General features: G+C 38.6%; 2 protein-coding genes across 2 annotated transcripts in view; one reads left to right on the top strand and one right to left on the bottom strand.

The window, feature by feature from the left end:
• The first annotated feature begins 6,427 nt into the window (after positions 1–6,427).
• naa38 (N(alpha)-acetyltransferase 38, NatC auxiliary subunit) lies at positions 6,428–10,140 on the top strand. Its single transcript, XM_015391788.1, has 3 exons — positions 6,428–6,502; positions 7,296–7,470; positions 9,070–10,140. The coding sequence occupies exons 1-3, from the start codon at positions 6,473–6,475 to the stop codon at positions 9,192–9,194; spliced, it is 330 nt and encodes a 109-aa protein (XP_015247274.1). The 5' UTR covers positions 6,428–6,472; the 3' UTR covers positions 9,195–10,140.
• Positions 10,105–17,887, bottom strand: part of LOC107095621 (dnaJ homolog subfamily C member 3-like) — an 8,423-nt gene continuing 640 nt past the window's right edge. Inside the window, exons 2-12 of the mRNA XM_015391786.1 lie at positions 15,367–15,477; positions 15,084–15,208; positions 14,935–15,009; positions 13,489–13,632; positions 13,168–13,349; positions 12,929–13,048; positions 12,353–12,458; positions 12,135–12,255; positions 11,538–11,670; positions 11,301–11,449; positions 10,105–11,138 (exon numbers count right to left, since the gene is read on the bottom strand). Of these exons, the coding sequence (XP_015247272.1) occupies positions 10,993–11,138; positions 11,301–11,449; positions 11,538–11,670; positions 12,135–12,255; positions 12,353–12,458; positions 12,929–13,048; positions 13,168–13,349; positions 13,489–13,632; positions 14,935–15,009; positions 15,084–15,208; positions 15,367–15,477 (1,412 nt within the window). The 3' untranslated portion in view covers positions 10,105–10,992. The remainder of the gene's footprint in view (positions 11,139–11,300; positions 11,450–11,537; positions 11,671–12,134; positions 12,256–12,352; positions 12,459–12,928; positions 13,049–13,167; positions 13,350–13,488; positions 13,633–14,934; positions 15,010–15,083; positions 15,209–15,366; positions 15,478–17,887) is intronic.

The raw sequence follows: 17,887 nt of genomic DNA, 5'->3' as shown, positions 1-17,887 counted from the left end.
CCCTCTGACCCAGGGCCGCAGTGAGCATGGCGGGGTGCTAAAATGTGAGGTAATGCAGAGGTCTGACACAGACATGGTTTCTGAGCTGTAAATCTGAACTCTCATTAGCAGAGGGATGTGTCAGCTGGATGGCAGTAAGGCCATGGGAATCCCTCCCCACACAGCATCCCCCCCCCCCCTTCAGTGGCTGCTGCTGCTGCCCAAGGCATTTTTTTTTCTTTTCTTATTAATAAAATATTGTTTTTGACTTCCCATGCAAGAAAAGCATGTCTGGATGTTGAACCTAAGTGGATTTATAGAGCTTTATCTTTTTTGTTCCTTTTCCAGTGTTTCATTGTCATTACAATGTAACAAGTACAGAGCAATAAAATGCATGTTACCCATCCCCTTGGGGAGCAGTGGGCTGCCATTGTGTGGCGTCCAGGGAGCAGTGTGTGGTTAAGGGTCTTGCTCAGGGACCCAGAGTGCAGGCTGTAGGGATTGAACCTGGTACTTGCAACCTTCTCAGAGCACAAGCTGCTCTAACCACTAGGCCAACACCTCACTTCAAAAAGTAGTATAGCCTTTACACTTCAGAGCCACCTCTAGCTGCAGCTGCAGCTTCAAATCTTTGTACATAGAGACCTGTCTTTGTCCACTGTTCATTGCAAACAAGCTTAAACTCTGACAGATTGAATAGAAATTGTCCATAAACACATTTTCAATACTTCTCACACATTGATTTAAGTCTTGACTTTGATAAATACCTCTAAAGCAGAGGTCTTCAACTGGGGGTCCTCAACCTCAAGGGGGTCCTCAGGTACTGCATGGGGGTCCAGAAAGGTTTGGTTGATTAAACTTTTTTATATTCCTCCCTACAATTTTTTCCAATAATTGAAATGTCTTTAAATACACATTAACATGAATTCAACACACTGTAGTAAACAGATAAATGGAGGCAGAAGATGTGTTTCAGTCATCAATGCACACATTCAGCGACACAATGGAGCTCTTTCAAGCTGGGCACCGTTTCATCCACAACACCTGTCCCATCAACCAGGAATCAGAATCAGAAATACTTTAATAATCCTAGGGAGAAATTACTTTCGTTACACGACTCCATATGTAATAGAGTAACTATAGGACCAGTTTGATATAACACAATTTCATAATATATATTTAATTGGGGGTCCCTGCTCCAGCTCGTCATCAGTTTGGGGGTCCTTAGCCTGGAAAATATTGAAGAGCCCTGCTCTAAATGTATAGCTCCATGTCACATTCAAATTATCAATATTTTGCTGGAAGGTTAACCTTTGTTTTATGTCAAATGTTCTTCAGCCTCTTACCTGTTTTATTTCTGATATAAAGCTCCATCCATTCTAACACAAACTCCAAGCATCTCTGAAAAAAAAAAATCCCTCTGCACATATGATACTGCCACCACCATGTGTCACAGCTCGTCTAGAGTTACTATGGGCCTCTCTCACGGAGCCAAGATCTCAGAGCAAGAGTGAAACTTTTGTTGATTTAACAGTAAGATTAAAATACATTTTTCAACTGATGACAACAACAGAAAAAGCTTATGCTCTGTCACAAAAAATGGAAAATCCTATTTTTTCCCCTTGTTTAAAAAAGCAGCATAAATACATTTTTTCTGTTAAAATTACATTATAAAAGGTGAGTTTTTGACAGTTTAAACAGGCCTAAATCAGAATGATCAAGGGATAATGTTAAAATGACCACAACAATCTGCTTTGAAACATTTTGTCTGAAAGATCTAATTGCAAATTCCATATCTCTTAGATTAGATCTGTTTCCAGGTGAATGTGCGGTGAATCTCACTGCAGAGTTCCCCAACATCTGTCAAAAGCCAGAGACCAGAGGTCACATGGGGTCAATAATCTATCAAAAACCTTGATGTAGGTAAGCAGTCGGCCTGAGGTCCCCTGGGTAGTTTAAACAGGAGCAGGAATGCTGAGATGTGACCCTAAGACCTTTCCACCATCCATCCAAAGCCAGCTGCTCCGGCATCCAGAAGACAACCTGCTCATTTCCGCCTGGTGTGCAGCAACAGGTGCCTGAGACGCTCTGACTGGGCTGCAGCAAACGAGAGGGGAGGAATTTTGTCTGTGCCTGATCCAAGCCCAACATCTGCCAAGACAGCGAGAAATGTGCACAGCGAGAGACACTAGGAGAGCAGTGTACGTGTGATGTGGGGGCCTCACACACAGAGGCCCTGGCCGCTGAGGTGTCAGCGAGTGCCAGACTGAGAGGCTGGCGAGACGACCTCGCTTAGTGTGCAGCTTGTACACCCTCACCCACATTATCTGCAGTCATAACTGTGCATGTGTCCCGCTATGTGACTGGAGAATAAAAAGAGAGGGGAGATGAAACCGGGCAGGAAGCTGAGAGCCACAGGCCTCCTCCTCCTCTTCCAATGCCTCCCTTGTCCATTTGGCAGGAAGACGTGTCAGGGATGAGAGAGAGAAAGTGGCTCCCCTGGGTGCTGCGCTCCAGCTAACCCAGATTTTATGCAGTGTGACACAGAGGAAGACGCCGGCTCCTGTACTCCGCTCAGAGCTGTCTGTCTGAACCCAGGCAGCCCTGCCAGCAGATAGAGCTTAAATAACAGCCAGGGAAAGAATGGAGAGCAAGTCGGAGGGGGAACTCCTTACCTGAAAACCTTTCAGTGAGGCGAATCACAGCATATTGGTTTTAGCTGTGACCCTTTCTGAATGAGGAATTAGATCAGTGGTCTATTTTAATAAAATTCATTCAGCCAGGGGTGAGCAAGAGAGTCACAAAAGAGGGATAACTTTGACCAAAAAAAAAGGTAAATATTTGGATATGTATTCATTTCTTTCTTCAAAGTCAGGAGTTTAAATATTTTTTGTTTTCATTGTCATCAACAGTTTCTCAAATTTTAGGCCAATTCCTAAATGGGTCGGGTTTGTAGGCCACGTTTTCTATCACACACACCATCTAAACCGGGATTTCTTAACCCTGCTCCCCATGTTTCAGACACATCTCCATTCAAGCACACCTGATTCAAATGATTTCATTACCTCCTCGACAGCCATCAAATGCTCCCAAAAGCCTGTTGATCCGCTTTTTATGGAGTGAATTTTCTGCCAAAATGTTGCATACACATAAAGCATGTTGCACACACATAAAGCAGGTTACTCACACATAACGCATGTTGCACATACACATAAAGCATGTTGCACGCACATAACGATTATTGCACACACACATAAAGTAAGTTGCATACAAATAAAGCATGTTGCACACACATAAAGCATGTTGCACACACATATTGCATACAAATAAAGCATATTGCACACATACATAAACCATATTGCACACACATAAAGCGTGTTGCACACAAAAGATGTTGCGCACACACATAAAGAGTGTTGCACTCCCCACTTCACCTTCAGGTCAGGTGTGTGGAGGCGGGAAACAGATAAAATATGTAGGATAGTGGGCCCTTGGGACCAAGGTTAAGGAGCCCTGATCTAAACTCTGTTCTCTAAACTTTCCTTGGTTACACAGTGGCACAGGTGGTTTGGATGTTCTCCGCCTGTTTTATGGCTTCACTCTGGGTATTCTAGCTTCCTCCCACAGTCCAGACACATCACTTTTTGTTGATAGATGACTCTAAATCATCAGTGTGTGTTTGTAGTGTTTCCCTGAAATGGATTCCTGACCCCTCCAGGGTTTTATCTCACTTTTTGCCCAAAGATTTCTAGAGATAGGTATCAACCCCACCATGTCCCTGACAACCAGCGGTAGAAGATGGATGGCTGTTCTGTCCTCATCATGAAATCTACTTAGTGCATCAAAACACTGTATAAAAGAATGCTGCCACTACTGCACCGAGGCTTGGAGACTTTTTCTATTTGTCCCTTTCAGTAGTATACCAAGCTGCTTCACTTTTGATGAAAAAATAAAATCTGTGTTTGTCCTTGAGAGTGTTTGGAAATGTTTAATTTTGGCTTTACTTTGTTGCTCTTTATTTTGTCTTTGAGGGGCCTGTCAGCACATACAGTCACAGGGCTCATTTCTCTCTGGATAATAAGGCTTTATTTCCAAGCAAAGCAGGCATTTTTACAAGGTCTTTTCCTTTCTTTGCTGCAGGGTTAATATATTTAAAAAAACAAAAAACATTTGTGTCTCTGAAGTCTGGAATTAAAACAATAATAAGAAAAAAACAATACCCATAAGCAATTAATTAACAAATATAATTGTTTTTTGTTTAGATTGTTTCTTATATTGCTTCATTGAGAGGGAATCTTATTTGAATCATATATCTGCTTTTGAAGAGGAAAGGGGTGTTTACGGTTTATTTCTTGTCAGCTGATCAGAGAATATAAAAATATGGCTGAAGGGCACTAGTGTGGAGTTTGGGAAGATTTCAGTTAAAAACAAACTGTAAGTTAGACACTAAAGCTATTATCACAGCTCACATGTGCTACACCATAGATTCCCAAATGTTTCAGCTTCTGTCCCAAATAATGATACCGCTTTGACAAAAGTGTATTATTACATTTTAATAACCAAATAAGTTTGTATCGTCAGTTTTGAAGATGTGCTTTCTTTTCTTTAATTACTTTAATTGATCATTGCTTCTTTTACGTGCTTCTTTTACGTGCTCCAGTGGATCCTAAGACCCCATGCTGCTTGATCAAGGACCCTAAGTGGGATCAATGAGAAATATTAGAACATTTTTTCTGACAGAGGAAATATTCTTATTCTTTATTTCGAACAGGAAAACATAATATAAAAGAAAACACACATATGTGTAAGCCTATATATACACACACATGTTTACATGTGCAGCAATTACAAAATAAAAGTAAATAACAGTTTAAAACACGAAACAAAAGATTTTGTGAACAAATCTCAAGATGTTCGAAAGAGAGCAGAAAGAAGCCATATCTTACCCAGTTCTGCCCGTCTATCACTATACAAGTTCTTAATTTAAACTATTTAAATTAGAAGCCATACTTGGGTATGTTTGTGTATACATGGTCATGTGTGGCTACAATATCAACACATATATTCTAATAGAGATAGAATTATTTCATATTTTTCTATACTCTATTACTTTGGTAATATTTTACATTTAAAAATGGATGTGAGATCCACTGCATTGTTAAACTGCTTTATTTGAATTAGGACGCCCCCTAGAGGAATATAATTGAATCAGACACTTTAAATTATAGTTATCACACTGTTTTATTTTGTAAAGAAATTTGACAAACTAGCTTATTTTGAATAAAGTAAATACCAACCTAAAAATGACAACATACGTTGATGATTTCTTCTATGATTATAGTCAAATAATAAACAAGAGTATCTCCCTCTGTGTATGATAAATAAGGAATAACATGAAAAATGCTGAATTTTTACAAATGGAATTTCTTATCAGACCAGGTGATGGGGCTTCACAGTCAATAATATAGAGACAATCATTGTTTACTGGTGATTGATATTTGTATATTCAAAACTTACTGAAAAATGTTATCTTATTGAAGTAATTGAAGTTTTTGCAGTTCAAATGAGAGTGAGGAGTTTTAATGGCTTTTATCCCTGTCAAAGATCCATCCATCCATCTATTAGATTAATCGATTAATAATCAAATAGACAGAGGTTGCATAAAGAAGATTTTTCACTAAATTAAACCAGGTGAAACTCAAACATTTCCATTTGAGAAGTTCTGGATAGAGCATATTGACAGACATTTTTTTTTTATCTTAAATGATAAATATTTACATATTGTTTTTACAATTTGATATTTATGACAGCTCTAAGTGGGTTGCTCTGTAAGCTAAACGCATGTTTCAGAGTCTCTATACTTCAGTTAACAATTGATTATTAAATTTGTTCAATTCAATTCAGTTTATTTATATAGTGCCAATTCAAAAGAAGTCATCTCAAGGCACTTTACAGTTCAACCAGATCATACAGTCAAATTGATTCAACGTTTTCTAGCTAAGGAAAACCAGTTGATTGCATTGACTCATTGACTGGAATGCAATCCCTCACACTAAGCATGCTTTAGTGACTGTAGAGAGGAAAAACTCCCTTTTAACAGGAAGAAACCTCCAGCAGAACCAGACTCAGTGTGAGCGGCCATCTGCCGAGGCCGACTGGGGTTCAAAGAGGCAGAAGCAGAAATACAGAAAGCAACTGTAAAAGGCGGCTCCGTCCAGGAAACACACAGCCAGGCAGAGGAGCTCTGAGCCAGCTCCCATGTCAGAGGATGAAGAGAGCACATTACATGTAGATCCATCCATCCATCCATCCATCCATCCATCCATCCATCCATCCATCCATCCATCCATCCATCCATCCATCCATCCATCCATCCAACCAACCTTTAATCTGAAAATACGTCTAATATAAAGCTCTTATCATTTCCGGTTTCGCCTCTACGTCAGCGGAAGTGCTCCCTGAGCAACAGCATCAGAAGGAAAAAAAACCTACAATGATTGAAGAAAACGGTCCTTCTGCACATGTAGGTGTCTCTCTCTCTCATATTTTTGAGTCGTTTATTCTAAATCCAAAGCGTAAAGTCTGAGAAATAAATATATTTGATTTGAAAAAAAAAACAGCTTTTTTAGGAGTCCAGGTCGAGATAAACATTAGCTTGCGGCTAACATATTAGCTCGTTCATCTGTTTTTTTACTGTAACAATCTCGTGGGTTTTAGTTTAGATTTACTAAAACTGTCGAAACCTCATCACAATGATTACTAATAGTTTTTGGCCACGTGCTGCTCCTACCAAATGTAATCATTTAATATTTTAAAAGTTCGATTTGCTGATTTTGAAGATTGAAGTAGGTTATATCATAACAATAAAGCCTTTTTCTGCCTCTGCGGTGGAATAAAAATAAAGCTTCATCTCATATTTATGAGACAACTGTTAGAATAAATAATTATTACCTCATAAAGGCTTGCAGGTCATAGTAAACACATGAGATGCTGTCATTATTAGAGACAACCACGATACTTGGTTGTCATTATAATGCATGTTATCATTTATAGGTATCTTGTTAACTACTTTAATCATAAATATATGTTACTATTTCTCTTTTTGAGACACTGTCATAATAATTTAGAAATTTCTTATTAAGATATACTGTCATTATTATTTTAATATACTCCATGATTTACCCAATTATTATTATCTATTAATCAAAAATATATTTTGTTTTGATATATTATAACTATATTAATATATATTCATGGGGGAGTGGTTCTCATACAGAATCAGTGTGATCTGAAACCTTTGTTGTCCTCTCATCTAGGAGCAGTCTGAAGTGTCCCCCTCGTCCCAGGCCAGGCAGAAGCTGGAGGGGCTCTTGAACAAGAACATGAGGATCCGCATGACGGACGGACGGACCCTGGTGGGGCTCTTCCTTTGCACAGACCGGGACTGCAATGTCATTCTGGGCTCGGCTCAGGAGTTCCTCAAATCCTCAGGTAGGACAGGAGGGGAAGGAGAGCAATGGATCAGTTTACTACTCCTATTTTTTTTTATTTATATATGTATATTTATATGTAAATATATATATATATATATTTAAAAAAAAGGATAATAAGAAACATCAAAGAGAATAAGTTTAAAATGGACATTTAAAGACACGGACCACTGGCTTTTAAAGCTAAAGTTTTCAGGCTGCTGTAAAAAAAAAAAAAAAATCTTTTTATGATATAAGAAATATAGGGATGATTTATCAAAATAATTTTTTTTTTTCAACAATCAGTGACACAAATAAATCTGTCAGGGAAGATATGTGAACAAAACAAAAAGCTCTCATTACCTGGTTGCATAATTAAGCACAACCTTCCTCCTCATCTCTTACCATCGAGTCATCTTGAGTTCACACCTGCTCTTAATTATACTTTAATCTGATTAACCTTTAAAACCTTTTTTGTATCTTTTAGCTAAGGTTGTATTTTGCAGAAAGAATTTAAAGAATCAATCAGTCTAGGATGAGGAGCAAAACTTTTTAAAGTTTCATAAACACAGTGTGGTACATTTATTTTAGTAAATAAAAAAAACTTTGGGACGTTACAAAAAGATGTATTTCCAGCTGGTAGTGATCGTGCTCTACGTGTGAAAACCATCCCATCTATTCTCTATTTCACCTGGACAAGGAGTGAAATTATATTCTTCTAATGAAAACATTTAAGCTGGGTTCAAAATGGCTGAAAATATCCGGTGTTTATCTACAGAGAGCGATATGTGGAGGAAAGATGATCTCACAACCTAAGAGGCTTTTTTGGCATCAGCAGATGGACTGCTACTAAAGAAAACTGAAGTTAACAGAAACCTCAATGGAGGATAAGTCTAGGGCTGAAACAATTAATAAAATATATGAATACTTGTAAACTAATTTAGAAATCAAATTGTTACCTACATTAATTATACACAGACTCTAAAACATGTCAGCCGCTGAAAGAAGAAACCTGCTTACAGCAGTAATTAAGGCAAAACGACAAGATATTTAATCTTGAAAGTTTCCAAGATTAATATATATTATATATATATGGATATGTGCCTTTAGTTAATGTTTTTTTTTTTTTTTTGGACATTTACAATTCACTTAAAATGTAAAATATATGCTTTTTTAAAATCTGCAAACATTTATTTACCAATGCAAAGTTAAAAAAAAGTATCTCTTTTTAGATTTATCTATTACTAAAATAATGGATAGACGAGTTAAGGGTGTATAAACCTTTATTGTATCTGTTATTCTTTTACTTCTAACATATTAGTTTGTTTTTCACCTGAGGGTTTAAAACATGCTTGTTAAATAACTAATGGAGGAAGGTGATTAATCAAATAGTTGATTAAATACTTTTGGCTCTAACTTACTTTCCAAAAGAGGAGAGAAGTTATTAGGTTGGTGTTTTAGCCAGCTGTTTCTTATTTGTCTATTTTCCATCATAAGATGCTGAGATCTACCTCAGCTGAAGATTCTAAAACATTCTTTAATTGGTAGAGCTGTATTTGTGGGTTAAAGGTAAAAGCAAGTTGGTCTGCGTTTCTGAAGCGGGTTGTTTTTCTGTCCTCAGACACTTTTTCCCAGGGTGAACCCAGAGTCCTGGGCCTGGCCATGATCCCCGGACACCACGTGGTTTCCATAGAGGTGGAGGCTGACAGTCTGGAGGAGGCTGAGGGGTTTGGATTCACCCACTGATGACGGGAGCGCCGCCCCACGTTTTTGATCAAGAGACTGTTTCCTGTTGAGGCCCGTGTTCAGACGAGAAGAGGATTTTGGACCCAGAACCTCTAGATTTTTCTCTTTCCTCTGACGATGAAAAGAAAAGTCCATTGGCAGCAATTATGGAAGCCTCCTCTTCAGACTGAGATCATTTAGGACACCATTTGTTCAAGGATCTTAAAATAAATGGATCAATTTCACCTTTTTAAATCACTGATTCAAAATGCCACATTGTTTTCTTAATTAAAACATTAGGAAAACTGATTTATCAATTTAAACCTTTACTGTATGAGCTGAAAATGCTTGAAAAATTCTGTTTTTCTGTGAAGCACTGAAGTAACAATTAGGTTTTTACATCTGATAAGCATCGTGGAGTCCTCTGACCCCTCGCAGCAGTTAGCAGTGCATATATCGCAATATAAAATATTTCTTAATAGAAAACAGCAGGTTTGACAAAACTAAGTGTTTTCTGTTGGATTAAGGATTGAGTTGAATTATTGTTGGATTAAAGGCATATTTAATCAAACTGATTTATGATCCCTGGTATGTCATAAATAGCCTGTATGAGAAACATCCCCATATAATGATGCGTGCACCTCCATGCTTTGGTGTTCTTTGGTTTAAAATCAGTCTCTGGGGTAATATTCCACACTTTCTGTTGCTTTTAAACACATTTCTGTGGAACACTCTAGGAGTGGACCAGAGGAGGAAGAATGAGTTCAGTCTGGATGGTTTTTGTCCTTTAATAAACTCCAACATGTCCGCTGAGTCAGTTTGGCAGAAGAAGAAAAAGGATGCCACAATCAAAACCCTCCTAAAATAAATCTCACTGTTCCTTTCACCTATAAATACGACGACCTCGTCACATTTTGGTTCACAAAACAAGCAGCTACAGTCAGTCTGTCTTTAAGATGAGTTGGTAACAAAATAACTTAAGCGGTGCAAAAATAAGCAAAATAAACAAAATCTGGCTGCAGACAAAATAAAATCACAAACCTGTCCTGCAACAATTTAATTTCACTTTTTAGATAAATATCTAAATGATCCGAACAATAAGTGCACTGAAATTGATGCTCCGGCTTTGGCCGAGGTTTATTACTTATAAATAAGGCTCGCTGATAGCCAATGAAGCTTGAGAGTCAAAAGACTTAAAGTAAATTAAAGGAGAGGAGAAGCTGTGGAGTGTTTTTGTTTTTTTCCAATCCGAAAAAAAATTTAAAAAAAGCAGAAAAGCAAAAATACACACCAGATTTAATCACTTCCTGCTTTCATTCATCAATTTTTCTATCTTCTGTATATATACATACATATACATCTCCAAACCTATACAGGAACCCCGTAGAAGAACAATTACCTTAAAGCAAGATAGAAAATCCAAAGGAATTCAGTGTTTCATCGTTAATCCAGGAGCTCAAAGTGCTTTTCATTTCATCGACTAGAAAAAGTCTTGATTCTCAATTGTAGAGAAGCTTCATCCCAGTGGGACGTTGACTGAAGTTAGGAAAGCTGGGATTCCTTTAAAGAATACTGCAGGCGAGAATAAAAAGCGGCACGTTGACCTTCTTCCTCCATACGAGGCCCAGAGATTGGCACGAAGAAAGAAACATGAGCAGAGACATCCACAGTTTTCATCCAAAAACCTTTTAACTTCCTTCATCCACCTTTAAAGCAGGTGAAAAACGTTGAAATTCATCCCGAGGTTCCTTAGTAATAAAACAAGTTTATGTGACTAAAAGAGCAGATTAGTCTGAACATGCGGCTCCAGTCCTGCTCCTTAGTTGTACTCGAACTTAAAGTGGTAGCTGCCGCCGGACTCGAAGGGGTTAAAGTGGAACGGCCAGCCTCTCTGTCCGCCGCCGCCGCCCTGCTGGCTCTCCGGGTCCAGAGGATCTTCCCCCTCATCGAACTTCTGCCTCATCTCTATGCAGTTGGTGGGAAAGATATAAAAAACAAAAGTTAGCAAGACTGAAAAAGAAAAGAGAAAATTAAAACCCAGAAACAGCTTTTTATTTTCATTCTCGAACATTTAAAAAGATTTCTAGAAAAGCAGGAAGTGATGTGTATATCAAACCATCTCCTTACCCGGGTCTGTCAGGACTTCTTTAGCAGAAGCGATGTCGATAAACTTCTTCTCCGCCTCCTTCTTCTCTGCTTCCGACTTGAAGTTGTCAGGATGAAACTGCTGAGCCAGCTTCCTGTACGCCTTGATGATCTCCTGCTTATTAGCATTCCTGAGGGAACGGCGGGACGGACGCTTCATTAAAGAGCTGCACAATTCCAGTTAAAGCAGTTGGAGATGGATCTAGATGGACACTACACCTGCTAACTCCCAGGATCTTGTAGTAGTCTCTTTTACGAGAGATTTTCAGCAGCTTCTGCGCGCGTTCCAGACCATCTTTGATGGCGATGCTGTCGCCGTCGAACTCTCTCGCCTCCTGATAGTCTTCGACAGCTAAAGGATGAAAAAAACACATAAATCTGATATCTGTTTAACACCAAACACTTGTTCATGCAACACTTTTCATGCTAACTCGCTAGATGTAACTGAGGCTTTTACTGAAACCGTTGAGTTGTTCTGTTACCTGAATGGTTTAGTTCTACAACCAGCAACTTCAGTGAGTTTCAGAAGCAGGAATCAGGCGCCAAGTCTGGATTTCCTGAATCATATTCTAGTTTAAACACAGCTGCTGAGAAATCTACAATTTTTGCAGCAACTGGCAACTTTGTGGTTCATCTTTTTTCATCTTGAGCGCTCTTCTTATGACTGGTTATTGACAGACAGCCTGTAGTATGTTGACTCCTGCTTTATTCCAAGATCTCAAAGTTAATCTGCTTTATTTACTATAATCCGAGTGTGTGTTTTGGGATTACTGTCCTGTTGGCAGAACCCAGACTTGTCCGACTCGGTCTCTCTACCTTTCTCGTAGTCCTGGTTGAGGATGTAGGCCTCTGCTCGGTCTCGGAGGACGTTGGCATTGCGAGGGTCTCTCTGATGGGCCTCTGAACAAACATCGATGGCCTCAGCTGCCAACTGAAGCTGCAATATCGTGAAGAGCAACAAGTATTAGAGACTAAATGACGACTAAAACATGATAAAGTCCCTAATGTGGCAGACGTCTTTTTTTTCCCCTCACCTTGACTAAACAGAAGCAGATCCTCTCTTTAGCCCGGTTGATATAGGACTGGACGTTTGGCTCCGTCTTCATTACTGATTCATATTTATCAATAGCTTCTTGGTACCTGATTGAGGATAGAGAGTAATAAACAAAACAAAAAACTCATCTTGCAGCTTTCTACACAAAGTGTGAGGGCAACATGATCTAATCATCTGGAAACTTGATGAAAAAAAAAAAAACAGTGAGCAGTCATCTCAAAGATCCTTTATTCTGATTAATGTCTTTAATATATAATGTTGTGACACACGGAAACAGAGAGAACTATTTTACAATAGAAAAACGTGTAATGCAGGTTAAAAAACAAAAACAAAAAAAGGTTTAAATGTGTGTTTTTGGTAGTATAAGACCACAATTAATGTTCCCTCTAATTTGCCATGTGTCTGGAGAAAAAAATAAGCCTCCCGAGTACACTGAGACTCTGTAAGAGCACAAACCAAATATTTCCAGTTCATTTTTATAATTATTTTATTTAATGTGGTTTTGTAAGGTCGCCCTTTCTCCATATTATGTATAGAATAATCAAGGTGCACCGACCTGTCCTCATTGATGAGCTCCTCTGCAGAATCCAGCTGCTTGCTGAGCTTCTTCACCTGCTTGTAGTGGCTGAAACACTCTTTGTCGTCCTGGTCGAGCTTCAGACACTCCCTGATGTGGCTGTGAGCAAAACAAGGCAACAGACGGGGAGTCAGGGAACATGGAGGCCAAACAAATTAGCAGAGGAGTAGGGAGGTGAAATGCTTGGATTTGCATGACCAAGAGTGCAGCAGGCTCACTTGAGGGACTCGTGGTGCTCTCCCAGGCTGTAATGCAGCTTGCTAAGCTTCAGGAAGGCTGCTCGGTTATCGTTGCGTAATCTAGCGGCGGGGGTGAGATCCTGGATGGCTTTCTGCGGATCCCCCATCCGCATGTAGCAATCGGCACGAAGCTCCCTTGACTCTGGATCCCAGGGAGAGATCTGAGATACAAAATGACATTAAAGAGATAAAACAACATTTCCAACAGTTAAAACACTTCAAATCCTAAAAGTAATGCTTTCCACATACAAAGAAAACGGTCAGTATTGAGAAATTGGCCCCTCCAATCGCCACACCCACCTCTATAACCCTCTCCAATGCGTTGATGGTGCCGCTGTAGTCCCCCTGGTGGTACGCGGCGTGGGCTTCCTCCTGCAGGTCCTCCAGCTCGTTCGTCTTCATCAGCTGCTCCTGAGCTTCACTGTGGTCGGCAGAACCCCGCAGCTGGGAAAGAAAAAAACAGGTGGATGCTGATCTCCATCGGGGGAAAGCATTACATGCATCATTTCACTGCTTCAGATGTGTTTAGGGCACTTTTCTTATTCTTTACTACAAACATGCAGTTTGATTATTCTGATTAACCTGAATGTTGCTTGGCAGTGAAAGTTCCTGTTTTATAAAAGCTGGTTAAAAAAAAAAAAGCTTAACATTTTGTCTCATTTAAGGCATAAAACTGATCATTTAAGAGAAGAAACCTTCAAATAGAGGCTTAAACAGTCCACTGGTTTTATGAAATTATGTTTTAACAAAATTTGTTATTTAAAAAAACAAAAGTTTTTTCTGCAGTATTTTATTTTTATTAAAAGAAAACCCCAAAGGAAAACCAACACTGTTCCATGCTTCCATAATTTTGCATTTGAACCCTGATTCTTGCTCAGCAGCATAAATACCAAACACAACCCTAGAGCTGCAACTAATGGCTATGTTGCTAATCGATTAATTTGTACATTATTTTTTCAATAATTGGATTAGGGAAGATTTTTTTATCAGAATTTAAACTAGGAGAAACTGGCACGAAAAATATTGATGGACAGGAAAAAAGTTTTCATCTTAAATGCTAAATGTTTGTCATTTTTTTATGATTTTGTTTTCTGAGTGGGTTGCTCTACCAGTTCTAGAGTCTCTATTAGGCTTGTCCCGATCCGATCCACATATCGGATCGGGACGCCGATATTGGCAAAAAAATGCATATCGGCAAAGCATGTAAAATGCCGATCCAGACTGCCGATCCAGTTTTTTTTTAAAAATCCGGTCCGTATTTTCCAGTTTCGCCGATTGAAACGATCCATTCCACTATTTTGCGCCAGTGTTTCCCTGTTTTGCATTTTTATTAAAACTTACAGTAATACTTGCACCTTTAACTGTTTACGGTTTTACTGTTCACTGTGCAATTTCAGATTGCTATTCATAATTTTGTCCAGTTTGTGTTTATCTCTTAATAAACAGGTAAGTTTGTCGTACCAAGCATTGTTTTTTATTCAATCTCACCTAATTTAGCTGGCTAGATGTTATCAAGAGTACTAAAACCCTTTTCAACATGAGTCTTACAACTAAGGCTAAATACTTTAACTTAAACTTAAATACATGGTCGGATAGGCTGGTATCGGCCAGTATCGATATCGGATCGGAAGTGCAAAAACCTGGATCGGGACATCTCTAGTCTCTATACTCCGGTTACGATTAATTGATGGTTAAATTAGTCGCCGATCATTTCAATAATGGATTCATTGTTTCAGGCCTACATACCACCATCTCAAAGTCCTCCCTGGCCTCCTGTGTGTTTCCCTGCTTCAGCAGGATGTTTCCTCTCTGCAACCGGGCCTGAAGCAAAAGCGGGACGCTGTGAGAAAGATCGTCACGTCGGCGTTTTAAAAAAGCCTCGGAGAACGACTTACAGGCAGGAAGTCGGGCTTCAGCTGGATGGCGTGGGTCAGATCGGGCAGTGCTGACCTGGACCTCCCCATGGCCAGGAACACAGCGGCTCTCTTATAGTAGGTCAGGTAGTTCTCAGAGTCTCCCTCTGGAAAATGAAGGAAATTTACTTTTTGGCAAACATTTTGACAAAAAAGAAAAAAGAAGAAAAAAAGACGTGTACAACACAGAAGATTTAAGCCTGAATCAAGACATTTAAGAGAGCCTGGATGTTTGAGACTCCTTGAATGCTCTGTGTAACCTTACCCACGGCTGAGTGGTAGTGGGACAGAGCTTCGGCGAGCTGACCGGCCGCCAGGAGCTTACGGCCCATCTCTAAGTGATGCTCGATCTCGGCTTGAGTCGCCCCAAGGACGCCTGTAACACAAAACCAAGCTTAAATCCCACTGGAACTATGACCAATGACCTGTTCTCACAATAATCTGGTGACAAAACATATCACTGACTGGCGGCTGCCTAAAAGCTCCACCTGGGTCGGTTAGATGTTTAAACTGCATTATCGTGCCGTTATCTGCTAAGCAGTATCAGCTGTGCTGCCGCATCTTGTTTTATCCTGCTGCCCACCTGGCGTGCAGCGCTACACATTCTGCATGACCACAGAATGATCATGGAAGCAGCGGCAGGGTCTGAGAAAATAACCTGCAATGGTCCGGTCCTGCACGCTCAACTCTACGGAGCCCCTAAAGGGACATGGAGGGAAAAAAAAAAAACTTTTGAGAGATCCCGCAATAGTTTTGCAGGATCTCGCAAAAGTTCTTTTTTCACCCTCCATGTCCCTTTAGGGGCTCCGTACAACTCTGACAAATTCTGCTCTTCTAGCTGTACAGAAATGTGTCTTTGCGTGTGCTTAGCTCAGAGTCTGCATTTCATGCTCCACTCTGATGTTTCGCTCTCAGCTGTCTGGCTCTTCCTGCTCTCGCTATTTAATAAACTATGTGGCTGATCATCCTCTGCAAAGCGTAAAAGAATCCCTGTGCCCAAGTATCAAGATTTTATTTCTTCTTCTTGCTCACAAGAGGTGATACTAAACCTTCTTTAATTTATACCCAAAAAGAATCCCTATATTATACCCAATGAAAATATTTCATTGCATTCTGTATATTTTTGGGTAAAGAGCCAGGTGAAAAGGTACTTGGATATGTAATGTAAATGTTTCCTTGTATTGTCATTAAAATATTTTCTCTGTTGCCTTTAAATATTTCTACATTTTAGTTAACATATTGATTCAATTTAGGTCCAGATTACCGTGGCATTACAAGGCAATTATGTAGGTTCTCTCTGTATTTAAAAAAAAAAGAATCCAACCCCTGTGAATTTAAATCTACTTTGACCCATAAGCAGCAGTAACCAAGGGGCAAATTGAAGAAATAAAGCCGAAACTGCCAAAATAGAAAGAAGAATGTTTTTGTTCTTTGCTTTATTGGAACAATGAAGATTTTATTTATCTGTATGTAATGCATAATTCATAGTACATCAGGAAGTGTTTGCTTTACGATGGAAACCTTGTATGTCTAAAACCATTCCTTTATTGTATATTATGTTAGCTTGTCTGCTATATTAACCAATATGATGCATTGAACTAAACCTGCCATTTTCACAGCTTTTGTGAGACAAATTTTTTTTTTTTTTTTTTTTACAAAGTAGGGTATTAATTGATAAAAAAGTTTATTTGAATTCTATAAATCAAAGTTTTCTGTCCAACACCAATGATGAACTGGATGGCAGAATTCTATACCGATTGTAGCATCTAGGCAAGAGCTGTCAATCTGGTGAAGAATCTGGTTGTTATTCGAAATTGTAAAGGTTAACTTTTTTGGCAACATAAAACTAGACTAAAACCTTTTAAAGGTTTAGTCGACTAAAACCAACTAAATCTATCACATACCATAATGACTATGATGCGACCAAGACTAATAATAGTTTTTTATCCTGAAGACTAAGATTAAATCTAAGATGGCTGTTAAAAAAACACTGCACATATGCATTACCGGTATTTATTTTTATTCTAACAGAATCCTTTCAATAAATCGAATTCATAAAAAAACCTCATAGTTAAACATATGAACTTACTTTTTCCTTATTTTTCCCTATTTTTCCCCAAAACAAGTAGATAGCAAATCTTTCAGACAGCTTTGAGGACACAGATATACTGATTTACAATTTTAAGTCGGACTAATCTATTTTTTCCCCCTAACTTCTATAAGACATAAATGAGAAAACAATGCTGCAGAATCTATGTCAGAAATACAGAAACAATACAGCTCACATACTTTATGCATCAGAGTAAATGTTTAAAACCTTTATCTGATTTTTATTAGACTAATAAACTGGATCATTGGCTGGCTCATTAATGGATAAAAAAAATTGTTGTAATCAGATGAATACTTGTAACAATTTTTTTTTTAAAGCATTTGACCAGGAGATGACTGATCATTCACACAGACTGATTATTACATCTTTATAAATAGGGAAAATTATAGGATAGGATAGGATCAGTGAAATACATGCATTTCTGATTTACCCTGATATGATTTTATTAAAACACTATTTAGCAAATATTTGCAGAGAAAGCTGCAGATCTATACTACGGTTAATGTGTTAAATTTAAACACTTAGGTTTCCATTTCTCAAGTTTCTTAAACGTTTGGTTTCGTTTCAAGACTTTGTTGTGTTGTATACTAGATAGATAGATAGATAGATAGATAGATAGATAGATAGATAGATAGATAGATAGATAGATAGATAGATAGATAGATAGATAGATAGA

This window comes from Cyprinodon variegatus, unplaced genomic scaffold, assembly GCF_000732505.1.
Source record: "Cyprinodon variegatus isolate N-32 unplaced genomic scaffold, C_variegatus-1.0 Scaffold559, whole genome shotgun sequence".
In the NCBI taxonomy this organism is placed as follows: Eukaryota; Metazoa; Chordata; class Actinopteri; order Cyprinodontiformes; family Cyprinodontidae; genus Cyprinodon; species Cyprinodon variegatus.
This window is presented reverse-complemented; position numbering and strand designations above follow the sequence as displayed.

Coding starts and splice junctions, on each gene's coding strand:
- naa38 (XM_015391788.1), top strand. CDS start 6,473: ATGATTGAAGAAAACGGTCCTTCTGCACAT. Junction 6,503..7,295: donor AAAACGGTCCTTCTGCACAT/GTAGGTGTCTCT, acceptor CCTCTCATCTAG/GAGCAGTCTGAAGTGTCCCC. Junction 7,471..9,069: donor GGAGTTCCTCAAATCCTCAG/GTAGGACAGGAG, acceptor TTCTGTCCTCAG/ACACTTTTTCCCAGGGTGAA.